Source organism: Peromyscus californicus, unplaced genomic scaffold (assembly GCF_007827085.1).
Source record: "Peromyscus californicus insignis strain IS unplaced genomic scaffold, ASM782708v3 Scaffold_16__1_contigs__length_79575227, whole genome shotgun sequence".
NCBI classification, from domain to species: Eukaryota; Metazoa; Chordata; class Mammalia; order Rodentia; family Cricetidae; genus Peromyscus; species Peromyscus californicus.
In genome coordinates this window covers 74,869,140-74,893,209 of record NW_026294458.1, presented here as the reverse complement: position 1 = coordinate 74,893,209, position 24,070 = coordinate 74,869,140, and the positions used below count along the sequence as shown (strand labels likewise).

The window sequence follows — 24,070 nt, the reverse complement described above, 5'->3', positions numbered from 1 at the left end:
TTTTGTTTATTTCCATTTGGCAAAACTAACAGACTCAACTGACTGGTAGCTCGGAGATGGCCCGGGTAGCTGTGTGGGGTTTATTTAATTTCACTTTGAGACAGGCTATCACATAACACCGAGCCCTTTAGCCAAGGATGGCCTCGAGTGCTGGTTTATGCGGTGCTGGGGACTGAACCCATGGGTTTATGAATGCTGCCAGGCAAGCGCTCTACTAGACTGTGTGGGGTTAACGCCAAGGGATCCAAACCTACATGCTCCTGTTGAATGCCCACCAGCCTTCTCAGGGGGTTGGACTATCTTTCAGTTGGTAGCTTTGGCAAAACAGACACCCCTTACAAAACCTGCCAGTAAGAGCATCAAGTTCAGCATACCTGACGGACAACTTGACAGATTCACTTTCATACTGCTTGACCAGCTCGTCCAGGTTTTTGCAAATCTGGGTAACAAAGGGTGTCACCGTCCAGCCCAGAGACTTTCCAAAGTAAGGCAGGGAATGTGTGACCAAGCTCACCCAGGCGGGGTGCATGCCATAGCCATAGGCAGGCTGCAGGCCCCTCACCACCGCTGAGACCAGCAGGCCCTGGGAGGTGAGGGGGTGGGGCTGCACGTACTGCATGGCGCCGATGGCCTGCTGAAAGTTAAGGGCCCTCTGCCACTCCCGGGACAGGGCCGGCTGACTCTGGGCATCCTCCTGACCCTGGCCCAGGTGGTGCTCCAGGACGATGAGGGCCTGCAGGAGCTTGAGCAGCTCGATCTGCAGCGGGTGCTCGCTCCAAATCTGGTCCTGTCCCAGGTTGATGAGGCTCTCCTCGAAGAGGCCGTCCTCCACCAGGCCCCTGCCTCGGTCAGCGGTGGCCAGGCCATAGCGCTTCTGGCTGGTGTACATGGACGCCGACAGCGACAGCAGCACAAACTCCTGGACCTTGCACCTCTGCAGCAGGCTGCGGATAAACTCCACGTTCTTCCCTTCCGAGGACTTGGCCACCGAGACCAGCTGCGTGGTTATCCTGATCAGAACCTCCACGCTCTTGACCTGCACGTCCCGGTTGCCGAGGATATCCCTGTGGCAGACCTTCAGGTGGCAAGGGTAGTAGGACCGCAGGAAGCTCAGGCAGAGGTAGGTGAGGAGCTCGATCAGCAGGGAGTGGGGGCACACGTTGGGGGCCTGGGTCTGCAGCTTGCCGTAAAAACTCTGGCCAATGAGAGCCTCCTGGTGTCGTGACAGGAGATTGGAGATGAGGTTGAGGTGTGCGGTGGAGCTGGTGTCTATGCCGGTCCTGGACACAGCCTCAATGAACTCCTTGGGGTTGGTCTTAAGCACAGCCTCCAGCACGGAGAAGGCGTAGAGGACCCTCTGGGAGTCGTAGGGCTGCAGGTAGAGCAAGATGTGTTTGAACAAGGCCTCGAGCGTCTCCTGCTTCTCCCTCTGCTGCTTCAACAGCCTCGATGTGGTGATGGCCTGGAGCTCCACGTCGGCCTCCTCGTCGCTGGAAAGCGACTCAGAAGCCTGTGTCTTGTCCGAGTCTGCTCGCACTAGGCTTAACCTGGCGCTGGACTTGAGGCTTTCTGGCTGGAAGGCTGCCAGCAGGGCCGCTCGCTTCGAGTACGCCCTGCCGGCCACGGGTATGGGTGCACAGCAGTTCTCCTCGTGGCTCAGGTCCTGCAGGTCGTGGGAGGGAGATGAGAAAGTGGACGTGTTCTCACTGTCGGTGTGGCCTGAGCTCGTGTCTGCAGACTCTGTGTGCTCGCTGCTGTCCTGGCCACCGGAGGCCACCCTGTCGGAAAGGTCCATGTAGTAGGGCGTGTCTTCCTCGCTCAGATCGCTTCTCGGTGGGCATTTCTCCGGTTCCTTCTCTACTTCAGCCCAGATGGCTTCACGATCCACTGTGGTGAACTGGCCGAGGGGCAAGTGCTCCTCGGGGGCACCTTCGTGCTGCTCGGACACCCCACATGCCTCTTTGAATGTGGGCTTCTTCCTGTTAAACCAACGATGGAAGTCCTCTAGAAATCACAAAATGACAAACAGCTTTAGACCAGAGTGGCTAGGATGACAAATGAGCTCTGAGGTGACCTCAGGTCTAAAGCAGACAATGCGCACCGGACCGCACCCAGGTCTAGTTCACGTCACAGGTAAAACAGACACAGCAACATAAACATGTTTAGCTGGGAGGGGTATACAGTCAAAAGAGAGCCATCTTAGAGTGGCCCTGGGTTCGAGCCCCAGCACCCCGCATATAGCTGGCGCACACAGGTACATCGGCTCTTTAGAATGTTCAGGAGACTGTGAAACTTAGTTCTACTGTCATGGTGTGTTATAACAGCTTTCGGGTTTGTTTTTATTTTGTGACAAAGTCTCACTGTACAGCTCTGTTTGTCCTCAACAACAGTCCCCCAAGGGCCGGGGTCTGTGTTATGGGCCACTGTATCTGTTGAACACATCATTTTTGTTTTTATTGTAAGTTTTGGGAGAAGGCACTTTGAGAAAAAATACAAATGATTTTGTTCCAGAAATTCCCTCTTCGGAAATGCATTCCACAGAAAATCAGCATATTCCAAAGCTGTGAGGACAGGGCATGTGCTGAAGGGAGCTGGTTAGGAACATGCTTGTGACAGACGGCAGCTGGACTGTTAAAGTGTGTACCTGTATGCATGGAGATGAGGCACATACAGGACAAGTAGAAGGGAAGAGCCAGCTGCAGAACAGCTGGACAGCATGAGTCTACTTGGAGCGTATCCATGATGCACAGCTGTGGGGCATGGGTAAGCTGCCAACAGCACCCAGCTCATCAACGGGCATTGTCGGTAATGTCTTTACTTCTGAATTTCTGTGTGTGTGTGTGTGTGTGTGTGTGTGTGTGTGTGTGTGTGTGTGTGTGTGCGCGTGTGGTGTTTCTTTGTGTATATGTACGCTCAGATGTATGTGGGGACATTCATGTGGGCATGTGTGGAGGCCTGAGGCTGATGTCTAGAGGCTTCCTCTATTGACCTCCAAATTATGTACAGAGACAGGGTCTCTAAAGGGAAGTCAGAGCTCCCAGACACAGCTAGGCAGTCTCTGTTTTCTGAGTGCTGGAATTACAGGAGGACCATTGTGTCCATCCAGCATTTATGTGGGTGCTGAGGATCCGAACTCAGGTCCTCACTTTATCCACTGAGCCAGCTCCCCAGTTCCATACCAAGCTGTTTTGTTCTTGTTATTGTTTTAAGTGGGAATCTGCTTTAAGTAGCTCAGATTGGCCTCAAGGTGATGATCCTCCTGCCCCAGCCTACCAAGTGCTGGAATTATAGGGGCGAGCCACTATGTCTAGCCATTGTCTAATTTTTAAAATAAGCACTTCTGTAATGAGGAAATACACAGCGTTGTAAAATATCAACCCCTCTTTTTCTTTCTTTTTTCCTCTTTCTCGTCTGAGTGCTCTGCCTGCATGTATGACTGCAGACCAGAAGAGGGCGCCAGATCTCATTACGGATGGTTGTGAGCCACCATGTGGTTGCTGGGAATTGAACTCAGGACCTCTGGAAGAGCAGCCAGTGCTCTTAACCTCTGAGCCATCTCTCCAGCCCTCAACCCTCCTTTTAAGAGAGGTGAAAATCAAGACTTTGATACTACGAAAATTCTTGGCTAAGTAGCTTTCACCAGGTCTATGCCATGAACACCAGCAAGATCAGGAGAGGAAGGAAAAGCAGAAATGAGAGGTGGGCAGTCTGCGGGTGCACAGCGCACAGCACAGCAGAGGCGGGCGGGGGACTTCTCTTTCTTTCAGTCTCTTGCGTTAGTAGGGAGCAGGCTGCATCCGCACCAGGCAGAAAACGGGAAGTGGTGAGGTGGTGCAGAGACAGAATCTAGAGGAGGAGGAGGAGGAGGAGGAGGAGGAGGGGGAGGAGGAGGAGGAGGGAGAGGAGGAGGGGGAGGGAGGGGGAGGAGGGGGAGGAGGAGGGGGAGGGGGGGGGGAGGAGGAGGAGGAGGGGGAGGGGGAGGGGGAGGAGGAGGAGGAGGGCTGGCTGGCAAGATAGCTCACTTGCCACAAAGCCCGAGGACCAGAGTTTGATCCTTGGGACTTGCCTGGTGAAAAGAAAGAACCAATTCTTGCAAGCTGACCTCTGACCTCTGCACATGTTCCATGGCATTCATGTGTCCATACAAATATATGTGTGGAACACACACACACACACACACACACACACACACACACACACACACACGTAAAACATAAGACAAAGGAAATACTAAAGCATAGAGCTGGTGTGCAGAGCGTCATGAAGGTGCTTGGTTTATATTTCTCTAAGCGTCCCTTTCTTAGGATGTGGAATAACTCAGTCTCCTCTCTGAGAAGGTGGCCAGCTTCCCCTCACTCCCCCCCATTCAACTGTTACAGGTTCTGGGAAGAACCTTGTACAGGGCAGCCCATTTCCTTTTTCTCCACCTACCTCAAGGTGGCGCTGTTTCTCTCTGTAAGATTAGCACAAACATAAAGGACTGTGGTGATATATTGTCACCCTAATAAAATTTACCTGAAGATCAGAGGACAGAACAAGCCACTAGATTAAACATAGAGGCCAGACAGTGGTGGCACACACCTTTAATCCTAGCACTTGGGAGGCAGAGAACCATCTGGATCTCTGGGTTCAAAGCCACCCTGGACTACATGAGATTGACTCAGCCTAGAAGAGACAACAGAGCCAGGCAGTGGTGGCACACACCTTTAGTCCCAGTACTGGGAAGCACACACGCCTTTAATCCCAGGAAGTGACAGCAGGGCGGAGAAAGGCATATAAGGTGGGAGGAGACGGGAACTAAAGGCTTTGCGGCAGAAGTGTCCTGATTTCAGCTAGAGGCTTTTTTGGCTGGAGCATTTCGGGTGAGGACTCAGAGAATTTCAGTCAGAGGATTTGTGGAATTGGTAAAGTGAGACGTGGCTGTGGCTTGTTCCTTTGTGTCTCTGATCTTTCAGCATTCACCCCAATTCTGGTACTGGGTTTTTAAATTATAAGACCTTTAGAAATTCGAGCAACAAAGGACAACTGACCAGATTCCACACAAAACACTGACATTTTTAGTCACCCCAAACTATCCCAGATTTGGGGTGCAGACCTACACAGAGTGCCGCCTGGCAGCCTCACTTAACAATGGTGCTCACACACAGGCACCATACCTCTCTCTGCTAAGCAAGTCGGGGGAGGGGAATCAGCTTGGGGAGTGCTGGCAAGGATGTTCTAGCTGTGCTAGAGACACACGTGGATTATTTTCTCCGTGAAATAATCAAGAATCCCTGGGCTTATTTGAAAAAGAGGCTACCCACTTGAAAAATGACAAGTATGTATCGTGGCAGGGTGGTATGTGGTTTTTTAATTGTGTACGTACAACCATGAAATAGTTAAAACATCACATACCTCACGTCACCGTTTCTTTGGTAGTGAGAACTTTTAGAATCTACTCCCACAGAGGTGAGAACAGAGGCAGCTGCCAGAGGCTGGGTGGGGAAGGCACGGGACGTGCTGGGTATGAAGGTATGAGGGTTGGCATCTAAGAAGGCTGAGTTTTTTGTGTCCTGTTGCACAGCAAGGTGACCACAGCTAATAATAACATATTGCATATTTCAACTATTTCCTTTCAATAACAAAATACTGACTTTTCAGTGAAAACAGCACCCACACCTTCTAGTTCAAAGTGCCAGATCCTGTGGTGCTTGCATTTCCAAAGTCCCCGAAAGTTTACAAGGTGCAGTCCGTCACACTGTTAGGCAGAGTAGACCTCAGCCTGCTGGCCTCCCTCCCCATGGGGACTCTGCAGGCTGCTCACCGGTTGAGTTCTCCTGCTTGAGGCAGTGGATCGACGTCCTCTGGGTTTTGGGCTGGAGCAGCAGCAGGAGCATGGGTTCGAGGATGCGTGCCACATCTCCGAGGGAGAGTGCGCGCACCAGCCAGCCCTGGGCTGCAGCACTGATGGCACCGTCTGTGCAAGCCAGGCTGTCCAGGACGACAAACAAGGACCTACGGGTGGAGAGCCGCCACTCAGTCCCCACTCTGCTGCCCCGGCGAGCCAGGCATCATCCTACACTGAGGCCCCGTTGTTGACCACAGACACCCCGGGGAGCCTCATCATGCCAGCCTTAGGGACCAAGTGAGTGACAGGCTGTGTGCCTAGCTGCATGCCATGCTTTTAGAGACAGAGTGGGCACATGGCGAAGACAAAGCAGAGCAGAATATACCAAAGAATACGACATCCTAAGCACGTAGTTGATGCTGTAACAAGTGAAGTGGCTGCCTGAGGTCTAGACCATCTGCATCCCCCAGGATGTCTTCTCATCAGGGCAAGCTGATTCTGAGGCAGGGTGGGTTCCTCATCCCCATCACATTATAAACTCTCAGAAGAGTCTTACACTTCTGGGCTAAATGAAATCACAGGACTCTGGATGCCATGTCCTGTGCAGCATGGACTGAGGTCAAGGCCGGGGTCGCAGCTCCAATGTGTCAGTCTCTCTCTCCCTCCCGAGCCCTGCACAAGCCTGGGGTCCCCACGCGGCTGAGGACGGTAGATCACGATGGAGAACGGCCTCACCTGTCAAAGGAGCGGTTGTGGGACGTCACGCGGCTGCCCTGGATCTCTCGTGTCAGGTGCCAGATCACAGAAAATCGAAACAGAGCCTCCAGCCTTGTTCCCTTATCAGGAAATAAACGGGAGGAACTTGGTCTCGTGACTCGGTATCAGTCACTGTAAGGCTCTTATCTATGTAGTTATTTGTGGTACTGGGGGTTGAGCCCTGGAATACTCCAAGCAATTACTCTACCTAGGCTTCTTTCAACTTTTTTGTTTTGATTCTGACACAGGGTCTCACTTAGTTGTGCAGGCTGGCCTTGAACCTGGAATCCTCCTGCCCCAGCCTCCCCTAAAGGGATCACTAGCCTGTAACACCAGGCTCAGTGCCTTATTCTGGCCTCAAGAGGCACCAGGAAGACATAGAGTACACATATAAACATGCATGTAAGCAAAACATACACATATAACAAAATTAAATAAATCTTTCTTTTTTAAGAATTATTTATTATGTATACATTGTTCTGCCTGCATATATGCCTTTATACCAGAAGAGGGGACCTGATCTCATTATAGATGGTTGTGAGCCACCATGTGGTGGCTGGGAATTGAACTCAGGACCTCTGGAAGAACAGCCAGTGCTTTTAACCACTGAGCAATCTCTCCAGCCCAAATAAATCTTTTAAAAAGAGATTTGGCATCACAGTGTCCAGAATCACACCCAAGTCCTATGGTCCAAGGAAAACACAGAACACAGTTCCTTTGTGTATGCTGGAAATGTCAGGCCCAGGGGCCTTAACGAACAAGACAATTAATTGGCAGAAAATTCTCAGAAGTCCAACTGTCTACGACTAAGCCTTACAGGCAGCTCCAAAGGCTTCCAAGTCCCAGTTTCCAGGAAATCGGGGCAAGTGTCCATGGTGAGCCTCAACATGGACACACTGCGTTTTTCAGGACCCTAAAAGGAATGCCTCCATCTGCTGGAATCTTCCAGCCCTGGGCTTCCAGATCACCTCTGCTCATTAGGACATCCACTAGCCCAGAAAAGTCTTCGCCTGGGTGGGTACAGTCTGCCTTGGGCATGTAAGGTGGGGCAGACTCAGCAGCCTGTCGGCCACAGCATATAGGATACAGGTGCACGGCTCACCTTGTCAGGGTCCAGCAGGGCATGGCAGATGATGTCCTCACAGATGTTGGCCGTCGGAGCCAGGCAGTGCAGGCGATAGAAGAGCTCGACGCAGGTGATGTGATGCTCGCGGGTCTCCTTGTTCAGCTGATTCCAGAGCACACGAGCCACCCTCTGTCGGGGGGAAGGAGCGGGGTGACTCGAGCTCAGAAACGCCTGTGCCTTTCCTCCTCGTGGGAGCCTGGCCCTGGAGTGCAGGCTTCTATTTACAGCTGCTAAGTGAGACTCGTTAGCACCCATGCCATGCCACCAAGGCTCAGGACCAAGCAGAGACCCACCAGCAGCCGCCTGGCGAGAGGCCCCAACTGCTCCCCTCAGAGCTTGCTTGGAGGGTGAAGGCTACATGCCGAGAGAGAGGCTTCTGCCCTGTGCCTGCTAAGGGGCACAAACAGCCAGGACTGGATCCAGAGACAGACCAGCCAGTCCAGGTCCCCCCCCAACCCTGTGGTTGCCGCTGGACCTTCACAGCCCTTGGGCCAGCCTGGTCTGAGGAAGAGGCCCACTGACCTACACGCACATGCTCCCAGTGAGAAATACCTGATAGAAGTCTGTTTTCTCCGCAATGACCTTCAGGATCCCGGGAGCAATGGGAGGGACCGTCACCATCTGTAACTTGCCAAAAAACGGGTTGTTCCCAGAGGTTTTGTAGCGCTTCATCTTGTCCTCGATGACGAGCGCCAGGGACTGGGAGTGGTTGATCACTTCCAGCAGGGTGGCGATGGCGATGTTCTGGAGGGAACAGTCGTTCACGCAGCAGCAAACGGTCATCAGGGATTTCAGCCAGGACGGAAAACTGCAGTCGCCGGCTCCTGGAAGGGCAGCGGACAGAGAAGAGAGGCAAGCCGGTGACAGCGGTCCCCGCTCAGGGGCCACAGCACCCACTCTGGACAGTGACAGGGGTCACCTGGACAGCAGTGCGCTCATCGGTAGGTGACCTCCGGGGTGAGACTCACTTGAAAAGAAGGCCTTCCTAGAGACACTCGGGTGAAGAGGAGCCCCACCAGGGTGGGCCTCTGTTACAGTTTGGAACTGAACTGTCCCGAGAGGCTGGTGTTGGAACACCTGATCCCCAGCTGGTGGCGCTGTCCTGGGACGTTTTGAAGCCTGCGTGTCGGGGAGGCGGGTCGGTAGGATGTGGCCGGTTAGGGCCTGCCACTGTCTCTATTGTCTTTCTCCCTGCTTCCTGATCTGCCAGGATGTAAGGGGTGGCCACCTCATGTTTCCATCACACTGGGTCAGCTGTCCCTTCCCTGTTACCAGAGACAATCTCCTGAAACCCTCAGCTGAAAGGAACCTCTCTTCCTCAGGTTGCTTCTGTCAGATAACTGGTCACAGCAGCAACAACAAAATTAACTAACAGATCCCTAAGGCACCGTGCCTGGAGCCCTCACTAAAGGAGTCGTCTGTGTGGGGTGATAGGGCTGTGCTCCAAGGACCGCTTGCCACAGTGGCAGCCTGGAAGACACAAAGGGTTGTTCCCACTGCAGACAGACAGAGTACAGGTCTGCTGACGCCTTGTTCTGAGGCTTCTGGTCTCTAGAACTATGAGACAGGAAGTTTCTGTTGTTTAAGCCGCTCGGCTTTGTGATGGGCGGCTACGTCTCTAACAACACTGGGTACTTTCCATGAGTCAGATCTCCGGGTGGGCCAGATAGGTTTACAGACAAGGCCCAGAGAACCTGCTTGCCAAGCAAAGCCACAGGAGTCAGACGCGAAGCCAGCAAGCTACCACTGGTGCAGCCCGTTAGGAGCAAGAAAGGGAAGAGCGGGGTTGGTACAAACCCCCTAACCAAAGGCTTGGTGTCCAGCGTGTTTCGATCCACACGTTTTCAGACTTGGGGATGTTTTCAGAGTTTCCTGAGTGATCTTCCCTAATCTAAACCGACCGTAAATGGTGTGTCAGTGTCTGACTGGGAGGCTGTTGTCGCTGCCCCCTTCTTGCCCGCTTCTTGGTGGGCATGATTGTAGGTATTTGGACATCAGGCCTCTATCACAGGATTCCCAACAGGCTGGCCCTGCCCGGGGAGGGTTGCTCTCTCACCTGGCGTCTGGAAGAGCGTGTCACACAGCTGCTCGGTCTCCTCCTCAGACAGGTAGACAGGGAAGGTGGCGCAGTCCAGCAGCAGGTGGCAGGCGGCAGCGAAGGCCTCCCTGAAGTCCTCCTTGGGGCCCACCAACTCCATGACCACCTGGTCAATGTCCCACTCGGTTTCCGCTTTCCTACGCGGGCTGCTGGGCACAGATGACGGCGACTCTGAACTTTTTGTCTTAAAGGGAGACCCGCGCGCCGTGAACAAGTCCGAAAGCATTTGTTTAAACTGGGGCACAGTGATGGGTCTGGGCTCCCAGGAGCCCTTCCTGCCAGAGTGGCTGACGCTCTGTGTCTGACCCTTGCTGCTCTTCCCCGGGGGCTCCTCGGGTTTGCTTTCCTCCCCAGACACTGCCAGGGATGCTGCAAAGATGTTCTTGCTGGCGAAGTTGGCAATGAGCTCCTGGATGCAAAAGAACGTCCTCTGCATGCTCCCGTCCTTCTTCCAAATGTCGTCTCTGTCAGCAGACACCCGAGGCACCCTCAGGTGCTCAGAGAGCTCTGGCGACGAGGCGCTGAGCCCGATCCCACTGTCTTCAGATTTCAGTGGGGGGAAGGAAGCCTCCTCATCACCTGCAACTACAACCTTTGTTTCTAAAATGACGTCACTGTTTTCTCCTTTTACTGGACTCTGTAAAACAAAGAAAGCCTGTATCCCGTCCCTTATGGCTCTTCCGCTGCAGCTGAACCAGGACGATGGCGGTAACCACAGTAGTTTGGTTTCCAGACCTGAAGTTGTTTCTCTAGATTCTTGCCTTCCCTGCCCTATAGACACCTCCCCACATCCCCAGTAATGGCCAGCAGGAAGGACACTTCGGACCGCCCGACATTCTTTAACTGACCAATCGCTGGGCACTTCTAGCAATGCTCAGCTAGGGCTGAGATCAGGAGCTTTCTAATCTTCTCACCCATGTGAGAAAGGAAGGTCGCTCTGCCACGTGGGCCTGAGCTCTCCTCAGAGGCCCAGCATGCTGCAGTCCACCCGTCAGTCTACAGCATTACCAACTCATCCAAGAACTCTCACCCCTCAAGAGCAATCTGCATCAGTATCCCCCTGAGCCCCAAACCCGTAACTGTTCAGCTCGTTTGGCAACACCTCTCACAATTTCAAAGGAGCAATCATGGCTTTCAGTCACAGCCCACTGACTAAACTGTATCCTTCAGAGACACAGGCACCCACCTACACACACTGTGTGAGGATGCTGTCTGCAAACCTTCTCAACAGCGAAAACCAAGGGAAGCTAGACAGTGGATCGTGGGTACAGTTACGGGACAAGTCCACATCAGAGGGACATGCAGAAATTACCACACACACAAGGGTGCTCCCATGGTACAGTCTGAGAGAGCAGACAAAGTGACCACACAGAGTGGGTTATGATGGACTGTGCCCCAGACAGGTGCTCAAGTCCTAACCTCCAGAGCCTGGAGTGGGGTCTTATTCGGGGAAAGGGTCTTAGCAAATCATAAGTGGGGGGCATCTGGGTAGCCTAAATCCAAACAGGCTGTTGTCTTCATAGAAAGGGGGAATTTAGGCACAGACTGCACACACAGAACACCATGTGCATGTGAATGCAGAGGTGGGGTGGGGTGGGGGTGGTAAAATTCTGACAAGCCTCAAGTACCACAGATGGCCAACAAGCCCAGCAGAAGCTTGCAAAGGGGTCTGGGGCAGCTTCTTTTATTTATGCTGGGAGAAAACAACCCGGAGCTCCAAACTGGGAAAACTGATTTCTGTTATTTAAGCCACACTGCCAATTCAGGGCGTACTCTATCTGCATTTTAAGTGAGTCACGTCACATGCACACAAACTCGCAGGGCTGCCTGTGGTTATTAGCACTGTCTAGCCATTCATGGTGGCTCTGGGGCATGGGCATGGGTGACATGAAGGAGATCAGCTACTCTAAACCTTACAAGTGTCCTGAACACAGTGGCTACACATCTTCTTGTCCATATTGTTTTCCAAACCATGCCAATTACCTCCCACTACTCAGAGCACCACAAGCACCCCAGTCCTGGGGTACATACCGAGTTTCCACTGGTGGGCTCCATGTCTAGGTAGGAGGGAGGCATCTGGACTTTGCTCAGCACCTTGAAACATGTCTTCAAGGCGTGTGTGAGCTCAGATAAGCTCAGGGCATCCACCTCCTCAGCCAGAGGCTGCAGCAGGCAGCCAAGCAGCTGTGGGAGGTACTGAGTCTGCACCTCCGAGTACAGTTCCTGCAACAGAGAAGAAGGGTCAGTCACTCCCCACTTCTAGTCACACCAGGAGAGCAAGAGACTCAGAACAGCACCTTAGACCATTTAGATTTTAGAGTCAGTGTCACATTAGCCCCAGACCAAGGATGTCATCCTCTCCTTTCCACTGCATTACCTTCTCTTGGATAAAGTACTAACACTGTCTGCCACATGCATCATATGTGTTCACTGTCACCTCCAAAACTGTCCATCATCTGGTTTCTATACTTTGGCTCAGCCTATAACCAGGTCCAGAATTTACAATCCCTTTAATTAAAACAGCAAAAATGAGCCAGGTGGTGGTGGCACACACCTTTAGTCCCAGCACTCTGGAGGCAGAGGTAGGCAGGTCTCTGTGAGTTTGAGGCCAGCCTGGTCTACAGAGTGAGTTCCGGGACAGCCTGGTCTACAAAGTGAGTTCCAGGCCAGCCTGGTCTACAGAGTGAGTTCCAGGACAGCCTGGTCTACAAAGTGAGTTCCAGGCCAGCCTGGTCTACAGAGTGAGTTCCGGGACAGCCAAGGCTGTTACACAGAGAAACCCTGTCTTGAAAAACAAAAACCAAACAGCAATAGCTGGGGTTTTTGCCCCAGCTCAGAGGCAAGCGTGTGCTTGGGAGGCAGGAGGCGCTGGGATTGGTCCGATCGTGAGAAAGGAAGGTAAGATTACACAGGCTACACTCTGACAAGCCAGTAGAAAGAGCATTGAGCGTGCAGGAGAGCATCGCGTGTACCTACCAAGGGAATCACATCCAGCAGGAACACCAGGAGGGTGCAGAGCTCCGAGACGCTGGGGGGAGGGCCGGCGGCTTCTCCAACAGCCGCAGTCTGCTTCGCTGGTCTACGTCAACACAGGACAGGAGGTCAGTCCTCTCCCACAGCCCCTGCAAACACCTCTTTCTGGTTTACCAAGACGGTCTCTCTGGGTAGCTCTAGCTGTTCTGGAACTCACTTCACTGTTCTGTAGACCAGGCTGGCCTTGCACTCAGAGATCCACCTGCCTCTGCCTCCCGAGTGCTGGGATTAAAGGCTTTTTGTTTTTGAAACAAGCCCTCAGTAGAGTAGCCCTGAGTAGCTTCAAAGTCACTGGAATTACAGGTATGGGCCAGCATGACCAGCTCAATTTCAAACATCTTATGGTGTCCAGCAATTACTCTGTTTCAAACACTGTGGAAGACAGCTTCTGTGGGGGTCACACCTCAGTTTTGGTGACAGACTGCCTAATATGGAGAAGTACTGGTGAGTGTCCTGCTGGAGTGCCTCTGAAACAAATTCTTCTGACTTAATTTTTATCTGTTCAGGTGTGGACTCATCATCCAACAGACACACAGCGATGTTACTATGTACGGCTGCAAGTCCCTAGTGCCAAACCGAAGACAGGTTTCCAGGGGAACCGGCCTGCGTTACACAACATGGGCCAGAGGCTGTTTTTTACTGTTTGCTTGTTTTTTTCTGTTTGTGTTTGAAACAAGGTCTCACTACACAACCCTGCTGACATAGAACTCACTCTGTAGACCAGGCTGGCCTTGAACTCACAGAAATCCTCCTGCTTCTGCCCCCTGAGCACTGGGGTCAAGGGTGCACACCATCACACCCAGCTTATGTTTTCCTTTTTGAGGTCCCTGAGAGACACTCACGAGATGTCTTCTGGGGACTGCAGCCCCACTGACTAATCCACTGCCAGGTGCTCATCCCCGGAATCAGCGTTTGTTTCTAAACAAGCAGAGATGAGCAGGGGTGGTCCGGATGGGACAGGCTCTCACGGTCTCCGGCACTGGGGCACTTGGTCCCCAGTTGGTGGCGCTGTTTGGGGAGGTTTAGGAGCTGCGGTCCAGCTGGGGAGAACATCCTGAAGGTGGGTCTTCACTCTACTCCCTTTTGAGCTCTCTGTGTGGTGCCTGCGGTTCTACATGTGAGCGCCCAGCTTTCCTGTGCTGCCAGCATGGCCGCCACGCCTCCTGGCCGGGAATGCTTTCTCACCCTCTGGAGCTACAAACCGAAATAAACTCTCCCATAGTTGCTTTTGGTCATGGTGTTTTATCACAACAGAAAGTTAACTAATTCTTGAGGACCTGAGTTTGAATCCCCAGAACCGAGGTAAAACACAGATGCAGCAATGTATACATATCATCCAGTGTTCCCACAGGGAGAAGGGAGGTGGAGACAGGAGGACTTTACAGACGCTCATGGGCCACACAAGCACCATGGTCCACATGCACACAAATAAACACACAATATTGATAAAATAACTAGCCCGGGCCAGTGATACAGCCTGTAATGCCAAATACTTAGGAGGCTGAAGCAGGAGAGCAGTAAGCTCAAGGCCAACCAGTGAAACTCTCAAAAACTGCAACAAGCAACAGAACATGGTGGCGTACACCTTTAACCCCAGCACTCAGGAGGCAGAGCCAGGTGGATTTCTGTGAGTTCAAGGCCAGCCGGGGCTACATTGTCCATGCCAGCCACAGCTATATAGTGAGACCCTGTTTCAAAACAAACAAAACAAGGACAGGAATGTGTGGTGATGTTTTATTTGTGCTCCAACAAATAAAGCTTGCCTGGGGATCAAAGGAAAAATCCAGCCACTATATTAAACATAGAGGCCAGACAGTGGTGGTGCACACCCTTAATCCTAGCACTCGGGAGACAGAGATCCAGACATCTCTGTGAGTTCAAGGCCACACTGGGAACAGAGCCAGGCGTGGTGGCACACACCTTTAATCCCAACACTAGTTAATCACAGAGGTCTGGAGACAGGAAGTAACAGAGCTGGGTGGAAAGAGGAAGTGATGTAGCTGGGCAGAGAGAGGAAGTGAGATGGCAGGGCACACAAAGGTATACAGGCATGAGTGTACAGGAAGTAGCTCTCTCCAGGGCTGAGGATTTCCTAGTGGTAAGAACTTGTGGCTGGCTTGCTCTATCCCTCTATCTTTCAGCTTTCACCCCAGTATCTGGCTCTGGGCTTTTATTAATAAGACTGTTTAGCAATTCGTGTTACAGGAATGTGGCTTAGTGGCAGAGGGGCTTTGTGGTACATTTGCTTAACACGCACAAGCCCTTGAATCTGATCCCAACACTGAAAAGAAAGGAGAAAAGAGCCAAGCTGCCACAGCACACTCTACCCTCCCTGCCGTCGCTGCTGCTGCTGACTGGGCACAGGGACAGTCAACTCGGGACGGTTTCAGGGAGGCGGAGGAGCACTGAGGAGCCGCTGAGAAGTCAGGCATGCCTGGCATCGGATTCGGGCCTGCTGTGCGGGACAAGACCCTTTCCGTCTCTGGGCTCCAGCTATCTCACAGATCCACAGCATGAAAACAAAATGCCTGCTTCTCAAGTGGCTGCCCAAAGAATTCACCTCAGGCTTTGTAGCCACAGGACATGCATGGGCAAAGTTTACATGGGAAGTTAGTTTCCTTCACAGTTCCAGGCCCCTGTAGGATGGGGTGGGAGTTTTGAGCCCATGCAGTATTCAGTGCTGGGTTAACAGTGGCACAAAGCTCATCATAATAGCTTAAAACATGAACACTGAACCATTTCATGGTAATTTCGTAAGAATTTAAGAAGACTGGAGAGTCTAAGTTCAGCACCAGACACCTGCACCTACGCCTGGGAAGGCAGACAGGGCTTGCAGGAGAAACTGCATTGATGAACGCAGGAGAACACGAGCAGGGTACATTCTAAAGTTAGAATTTAATGAATAATAAAGTGGCCCAGGGTCCCGCAACACAGATCCAGTCTCTGTCCTATCAGAGTCCTACATGACAACCAGCCTGTGTCCACTGGCCTCTGAAGCTCAGGAGAGACCACTGAGAGTCACTACCCGTGAGACCCTGGCCCTCCACACGGCCACAGAGCTGGCCACCTGCTCCCCTGCCCACACATCGTCCTCATCAGCACACTCACCTAAAGCACTCCTCGAAACGCCGCGCCATGTAATCCCACAGGAAGTCTGTGCTGAGCGAGGAGACCAGCAAATTGACCGTCTTCACAATCTCGGAGGCGTGTCTGTTTTCTTTGATTGTGCTGTAGAAGAGAGAGAGCGACTAAACACACCGATGGAGGATCCGAATCACGAAGGTGATGCTGAAGAAGCCTCTGACAAGTTGATCAAGACACAAACGCTGCTGCTTCAATTACAGGAGAGGGGTTCCACAACGCCTCCCTAAATAATAGCTTTTCCAATGTTTTTCACCTCTCCTTTGACAATCTCATACATATATACAATGCACCATGGTCAAGCCTACCCCGACCCCTCCTGCCCCTAACATGTCCCCTCTCACCTTCTTTTCATAAACAACCCACTGAGTCAATTATCAGTGCCTGCACGAGCACGGTCACTGTGCCAGCAGCCACACCCCTGAAGAAAACGACTCCCTGCTAAACAGTGTTCTTACTGATGGGTCTCTTAGAAACAGATGTAAGGGTTATTGTGGAAAGAACATGACGTTCAGCACTGGTACCCAACCCCACCCTCACCCTCACCCATCTGTAGGTTCAGCAGAGAGACTTGGCTACAGTTTTATGTATTTGCTTACTATGATGCTGGACGTCAACCCAGGACCTTGGACATACTAGACAGGTGTTCTACACCAAGCTCCACACCCGGCCCATTGCTAACAGTTTTAAATGCATATGTGCAGCTCAGTAAAGCCCTCTAGGGAACACTACAGAAATCCTTACATAGGTATACAAAGATACACGACCAGTTGAAAACATGGGAAATATGGAAGCCACCTGAAAGGTGATATCAGTTAGTAAGGGACTGGTCTTTTCATCAGGATTAACTTAATGCAAGTTCCTGAAGAGGAAGCTTGGGTGATTACATTCCAGAGAAAAACAGTGAGAGCTGGTCACAGCCGTACTTAACGACACCATGCAGCTCCAGCTATGGGCTGGGCTGGGGTTGATGTGTTTAAGCATGCGGGAGGATCTGGAAAGAAGTGGAGACCTTTTTCCTCCAAGGTGGTAGGATTATGGAGAACAATATTTTTGTTGTTTTTTTTTTTGATAGCTTCAAATATCAGGGTATTCTACAATAAACATCTATTGCTTTCATATTTAAAAAAAAATCCTCTTATTTTTTGAGAGAGGAAAAAACCACCACAACAGAGTCCTAAGGACATTTACAACAAATCAGAAAAACTCAAGAATTAAATTTAGTATACACAGTACCGACCCAGGCAAAAAGCCAGTGCTTATCAGAGAAGTGTAAAAAGTTGGCTTTATTTGTTTATGTAAAGACAAGGTCTCAAGAGGCCCAGGCTGGCTTTAAACTCACTATGTAGCCAAGGATGGCCTTGAACTGATGGTTCAATAGCATCTTGGCCCTGCCCTCAGTGTCAAGCCTGGCCTCTCCTCCACCTCTGAGGACTGCCATGCCCATTTCTGAACTCCCCCCTCCCACTTTCCAATCCCCTCCCCCTGGCCTCACCACCTGCACACCACAGATCCAGTTGCCTTTGCTGAATGATGTTCAGGCTTGATCTGTAATACCCCTTATTGCAGGCTAGGAGGAGACCAAAGCTTTCCCCACATTCCCAAGGAGGGGCTGACCATGGGGCTCCGACCTGTGGCCTGCCCCCCACCCCTCAGCACTTGATGACTCATACTGAAGAGCAGAGGGGGACCATGGAGGAGGGATTATCGAAGCGGAGGCTGTGCTCATACCTTATTAGCAGATTCCCACTCTGAGTGTAGCTAAGTTTAAGGTCAGAGCCAAGGACATCATGGCAATAAGCATAAAAGGCTCTGATGACTTCCAGAAACAAATTCTCAACCACTTGAGGTCCTGAAATCAATAGAAACCAGTTAGAAAAGAACTAATAACATAGTTAAATGTTTGTTTTGAGACATGGCGCGGGCTGGTCTCGAACTCTCCACATAGTCAGAGGCTGGATGCTGTTTCCTGATGCTGGCCAGGCACTCTACCCACTGAGCTACACGCCCAACCCTTAACCATCAAATTTTAAACTAACAGTACCAAGACACACATAGAACACACGGAGTAACTCCATATGTGTAGTCTTTTTAAGATGTATAGGTATAGTCGAGGGTTCCGGCGGCGGCGGTGGCGGCGGCGGCGGCAGGAACATCTTGAGGAAAACAGTTGCACTACTGCACAGCGCACTGGGCCACACACTGTTGCATCTGGGCACAGACTGAAGCCTTCCCACAGCCCCACAGGCAGGCACTGCGCTGCTGTCCCTGACTAGACAAGGTGACAGGGTCACAGCAGGCTCCAGCAGGTTGTCCAAGCCAGCTTCCCCTGGGTGGAGGCAATTGAACACCACATGTTCCAAACCCGTGGACTGCTTGGCCAAACACCACTCCGTAGAAACACCACAGGAGACAACTTCCCTGCCTCCCGTTCTTGCAATTAAGAGGAAGAACACCAAACGAGTGTCCTGAGAAGCTGGACGAGAGCCACGGAACTGCACCAGCCCCGTGTCAGCGCCGTGTCCTGGCCCACGGGGTCACGTGGAGGGACGAGTTTTCAAAGTGAGGATCCTGGGCATATCCCGAGGGATGAAAGCACGCCCACTCTCAGCGAAGGGAAACTCCGCCTCTTGGCTGTGCAGATGGCGAGAGCACGCTCCTCTTATGTGCATTTGTTTTTCGGCGCTACGACCAAACCTGTGGCCTCACCAGCAAATGCTCTAACACCGAGCTACACGCTGAGCCCTGAATTAACCTTTGACACTTTTCACAGACTCACAATGTGCCTCTGAGAGAACTCTTTTTATAATTTATTTATATTTTATGTGCATTGGTGTTCTGCCTACATGTATGCTTGTGTGAGGGTGTCGGATCCCCTGGATCTGGAGTTACAGACAGCTGTGAGCTGCCATGGGGGTGCTGGGAATTGAACCTGGGTCCTCTGAGAGAGCAGCCAGTGCTCCCAACTGCTGAGCTAGAACTATTTTTATAAGCTTTGTGTGTGTTTTATCTGCTGGAAGGGTGCCAAATGCTTCCTACCACAGAATGTTTTGCAGCCCCTCTCATGGAGACAAGAAGACACAGCTAGAGCCCACCGGTTAAAAGAGTGGACAGGACTGAGTGACTGCCTTGTACTCCTGTTTCCATATAACCGACTCTTATCTACCTACACACACGTCCCTCAGACAACCACGTCAGCAGAAGAGCAAATGTAACAACTGCTCTCTTAAACACTCACCCTCTTCTAGAAAGTCCAGCCTGCACCCGGCTAAATGGTGCGGTGTCTTGGCTCACGACAGGGCAGCTTTGACACAAAACACACATCTCCTAGTGCTAAGTCTTGTTTCTCCTTTGAATGTCTCCCTGAGCCACACAGCAGGCACCCAACATGCTAACACCACTCGATCCACTTCTTAGGCTAAAACACGACTTTTCTGAGATGGAGTTTACTTCCAGGTACAGAGAAATCTAATGAGCCATTGGTGGTGGCTGGAGGTGGGAAGGGAGGAAAAGAGAATTTGAAGGCACGGGTACTTTAGGAAGAAAGGCTCACACTGTGGGTTGGTTAAAGCCAATGGGGACTGTGAGGCTCAGCAAAGACCCTACTTGTAATGTATCAGGCATCTCCGGGCAGCTGCGTTCAGCACACCAGGCCAGCAGTGCTTCCTGAAAGGAAGGCTCGGGCACTGGGCGACCTCAGGGAAATGAATCACCTTCTGACTCTCCCTTTGTAAAGTGGGTATCACAGAGGTCCTACACATGAGGCATGCAAGTCACCCCAACAAAATAACTGATGGGAAAAAACTGCAGGCAGGACCTGTCCAGACGGCTCAGTGGGGAGACGTCTGCCACCGAGCCTAGCAAACCGAGTTTGACTCCTCAGAGTTGTCCTCTGACCTCAACATGTACTCTGTGGCACGCACAAGAACACGTGAGAGTACACACGCATGCACAGTACATAACACATGCAATCGTTTTTAGAAAACTGCAGTGACACATAGTCCTGTGTCTAGAATCCCAGGACTTTGGAGGCAGAGGCAGGAGATGATGGATTCAAGGCCACCTGGTTACAGATTCAGTTCCAGGCCAGTCTGGGGGATACAGACAGACGGTCTCAAAAACCCAACGCACAAAGAAGACCAGCGTCCCAGTAGCTGGGGTGTCTCTTCCATCGTGCTGCCCTGGAGCACACACTGTCCCGGCCACACAGCACACACTTCTCACACTGTCCCAGCCACACAGCACACACTCCTCACACTGTCCCGGCCACACAGCAGACACTTCTCACACTGTCCCAGCCACACAGCACACACTCCTCACACTGTCCCGGCCACACAGCAGACACTTCTCACACTGTCCCGGCCACACAGCAAACACTCCTCACACTGTCCCGGCCACACAGCACACACTCCTCACACTGTCCCACACAGCAGACACTTCTCACACTGTCCCGGCCACACAGCAGACACTCCTCACACTGTCCCACACAGCAGACACTTCTCACACTGTCCCAGCCACACAGCACACACTCCTCACACTATCCCAGCCACACAGCACACACTCCTCACACTATCCCACACAGCACACACTCCTCACACTGTCCCGGCCACACAGCAAACACTCCTCACACTATCCCACACAGCAGACACTCCTCACACTATCCCACACAGCAGACACTCCTCACACTATCCCACACAGCAGACACTCCTCACACTATCCCACACAGCAGACACTCCTCACACTATCCCACACAGCAGACACTCCTCACACTATCCCACACAGCAGACACTCCTCACACTATCCCACACAGCAGACACTCCTCACACTATCCCACACAGCAGACACTCCTCACACTATCCCACACAGCAGACACTCCTCACACTATCCCACACAGCAGACACTCCTCACACTATCCCACACAGCAGACACTCCTCACACTATCCCACACAGCAGACACTCCTCACACTATCCCACACAGCAGACACTCCTCACACTATCCCACACAGCAAACACTCCTCACACTATCCCACACAGCAGACACTTCTCACACTATCCCGGCCACACAGCAGATACTTCCCATATTATCCCAGCCACACAGCAGATACTTCCCATATTATCCCAGCCACACAGCAGATACTTCCCATATTATCCCAGCCACACAGCAGATACTCAGAGCCCAACTCTGAACTAATGACCGGAGGGCTTCACGGCCGATGGATGCTCTTGGCTTTGTTCTGGCCAGAAGGCGCACGTACCCTGGCCTCTTAGACAGTACCCTTGAGCTTGCAATGCCGTACGGGGGTGGGGGAGGGGAGTCTCCGTCCTGTTATGGGGCTCAGGTGACTAGACATTAGATCTGATATGAAGGGCTAACAGAGGGAGACGTAACTTTCCTCAACAGATTCTCGGGGATCACAGTATGTGTGCAAGAGGGGCCAAGGGTCACAGTATGTGTGCAAGAGGGACTAGGGGTCACAGTGTGTGTGCAAGAGGGGCCAGGGGTCACAGTGTATATATATGTACAAGGGATCAGAAGGCCACAATGTATGTGGAAGAGGGGTCAGGGGTCACAGTGTGTAAGATGGGTCAGGGGTCACAGCGTGTCTGTAAGGGGGCTCAGGGGTCACAGCGTGTGTGTAAGAGGGGTCAGGGGTCACAGTGTGTGTGTAAGAGGGGTCAGGGGTCACAGTGTGTAAGGGGGTCAGGGGTCACAGTGTGTAAGGTGGGTCAGGGGTCACAGTGTGTGTGTAAGGGGGCTCAGGGGTCACAGTGTGTGTGTAAGAGGGGTCAGGGGTCACAGTGTGTAAGAGGGGTCAGGGGTCACAGTATGTAAGAGGGGTCAGGGGTCACAGTGTGTGTGTAAGAGGGCCCTCTAAATGCAGAGTCTAACCCAACCTTTTCCATTTTATACTAAATGTTCTCATTTACAGAGGAGCAGCTTGCTCGTGGTCACAGGAGTATGAGGTCCCTTACGGGTTCTAAACCAAGGCTCATTAGTAGTTACGACAATGGAGGGAACAGATTCGCTCTGCAGGACCCACACGCACCCACAGCAAGAGCCTGAACTTCTTCATCTACGGTGCAGAGCAGAACACCGAACCATATGCTTTCAAGACTCTGTATGCTGACCACATCTGTGTTTAAACTCCCCCAAACATGTGATCTACATCTGTCCAGCGGCCGTGGCTTTTCCCACAGTACCTATTTCTGGCTTGTCCAACAGACTGACGAGGATGCGGAAAGGCTTCAGGTAGGCATGGTGGCGCTCCTCTACGTCAGTGTCTGAGAACTTCTGATGCAGTATCTCAGCAAGAGCCTGTGTTTGTTTACAAAGCCACACATTAGGATACGGTATGTGGGAGGGGACAGCATTAGTGGCTGTCTTCATGTTAAACACGGAGGGAGAATGAGGACCAGCCTCAGTCCATAACATGCGAATGCCAGTTGGTCCTTCAAGGGCCATACTCAAGTGTCTACTTGGAGGTCTCACAAAGAAATGCACTGAAGAGCTATGATAAGGAGCTGGGGCTGGGTCAGTGGGTGGGGTGCCTGCCTAGCATGCATGCCATCCTGGGTTCAATCTCCGGCACCAGTAAACCAGATCCAATGGCGCACACCTGTAATCTCAACACGTAGGAGACAGAGGCAGGAGGGTTAGAAGTTCACGTTCATCCTAGGCTGCACAGTGAGTTTGAGGCCAATCTGGGAAACATGAGATTTTGGCTTAAAACAAACAAACACCCAAAACAAAACACAAAAACAGAAAGAAAGAAAAAAGACTGTAATGAGAAATGTCCTGATTGTGGTCAGATTTCCATTTTCAGAAATGTCCTTACCTCAACTAAAAGATCCTTGGAGTATTTATCAAAAAAATATGAGGATTGGTCTTCGTAAGAATTTGAAATGACAGATTCTGGCACAACGGTATTTCCTTTAATGTCTGAACCTATAAAGAATAAACACAGGCAGTAAAAAGACCCTGTGTTTCACAGGGATACCGCATTGTGCAAACTCCTCACACTGCAGTATTTTAATAAATCCAAACTCCTTCAACAGAAAAGCAAAGTCAGGTCCAGTCCCTTTTCCCTGCTCCGGGAGGTACATTTACGAGGCAAGTGTCCTACAACTGAGCCCCGTATCTTCTGACAGTGACGTCCTGGCTCAGATCAGGCAGGGAGAACTCCTCCCCGCGGGCATCAGTCAGTTTGTGCCGATCATTCAGGATATAAGGACTGGAGCAAAGATCATTTCACCTCACAGTTTGTCCAGCATTGCTTGACGTCAAGGCAGACTGCCTGACCCACTGTCTGCATGCCCTCATTTGGGGCTCTGGATTAGTTAGTGGGATCTTCAGGGCAAAGAAGAACATTCTCATGGTATAAGCAAAAACCTGAGGTCCCAGGTCATGGCTAAGCAAGGCCTAGAGCTTTCTCTACACAGAATGCCATGTTCTTTCCTTTATTGGTGTTTTAAGACAGAGTTTCTCTGTGAAGCCCTGGCTGTCCTGGAATTCATTCTGTAGACCAGGCTAGCCTCAAATCAGAGATCCGCCTGCCTTTGCCCCCTGAGTGCTGGGATTAAAGGCATGCACCACCACTGCCTGGCTGGGGCTGGAGACCTGCTTTGATGGTTAAGAGACATCCTGCTCTTGCACAGACCTGAGTTAAGCTTCCCGAACCCATATTAGGAGGCTCGTGACAGCCTGTACCTCCAGCTCCAGGGAACTTGGCAGTTCCTGGCCCTTGTAGGCACTGCACACTAACATGCACAAATACCTCAACACACACACACACACACACACACACACACACACACTTTTTTTTTTAAATCTAAATTTTCCAAAGTGAGCTGGAGGTATATGAAGCCCTGGATTTTTGTCCCCAGAACTATATACACTGGGCTTGGAGGTGAAAGCCTGTAATCCCAGCACTGTAGTCTGTACAGAGCATACACGACAGGCCCCTGCCTCCTCCGCCTCTTTTCTTCTTCTGTACTGAGGATTGGGCCCAGGCCTGTATATCCCAGGGAAGCCCCTCCTATTAGGCCACACCCCTTTCCTAGCTTAATTTGGTTTTGAGATAGGGTCTTG

At 51.7% G+C, this 24,070-nt stretch overlaps 1 protein-coding gene across 4 annotated transcripts in view; it reads right to left on the bottom strand.

The window, feature by feature from the left end:
• The window catches only part of Dop1b (DOP1 leucine zipper like protein B), a 114,931-nt gene that overhangs the window by 55,022 nt on the left and 35,839 nt on the right, over nt 1–24,070 (bottom strand). For all 4 annotated transcript variants that reach the window (XR_008218928.1, XM_052741229.1, XM_052741232.1 and 1 more), the window contains 12 exons: nt 22,818–22,927; nt 22,183–22,297; nt 17,713–17,833; nt 15,949–16,068; nt 12,784–12,886; nt 11,839–12,030; nt 9,766–10,444; nt 8,262–8,533; nt 7,686–7,838; nt 6,563–6,663; nt 5,804–5,994; nt 375–2,004 (listed from right to left, as the gene is read on the bottom strand). Coding sequence is in view for 3 of the 4 variants with exons in the window: in XM_052741229.1 (XP_052597189.1) it covers nt 375–2,004; nt 5,804–5,994; nt 6,563–6,663; nt 7,686–7,838; nt 8,262–8,533; nt 9,766–10,444; nt 11,839–12,030; nt 12,784–12,886; nt 15,949–16,068; nt 17,713–17,833; nt 22,183–22,297; nt 22,818–22,927 (3,787 nt within the window). In the remaining variant the exon portion in view is untranslated. The remainder of the gene's footprint in view (nt 1–374; nt 2,005–5,803; nt 5,995–6,562; nt 6,664–7,685; nt 7,839–8,261; nt 8,534–9,765; nt 10,445–11,838; nt 12,031–12,783; nt 12,887–15,948; nt 16,069–17,712; nt 17,834–22,182; nt 22,298–22,817; nt 22,928–24,070) is intronic.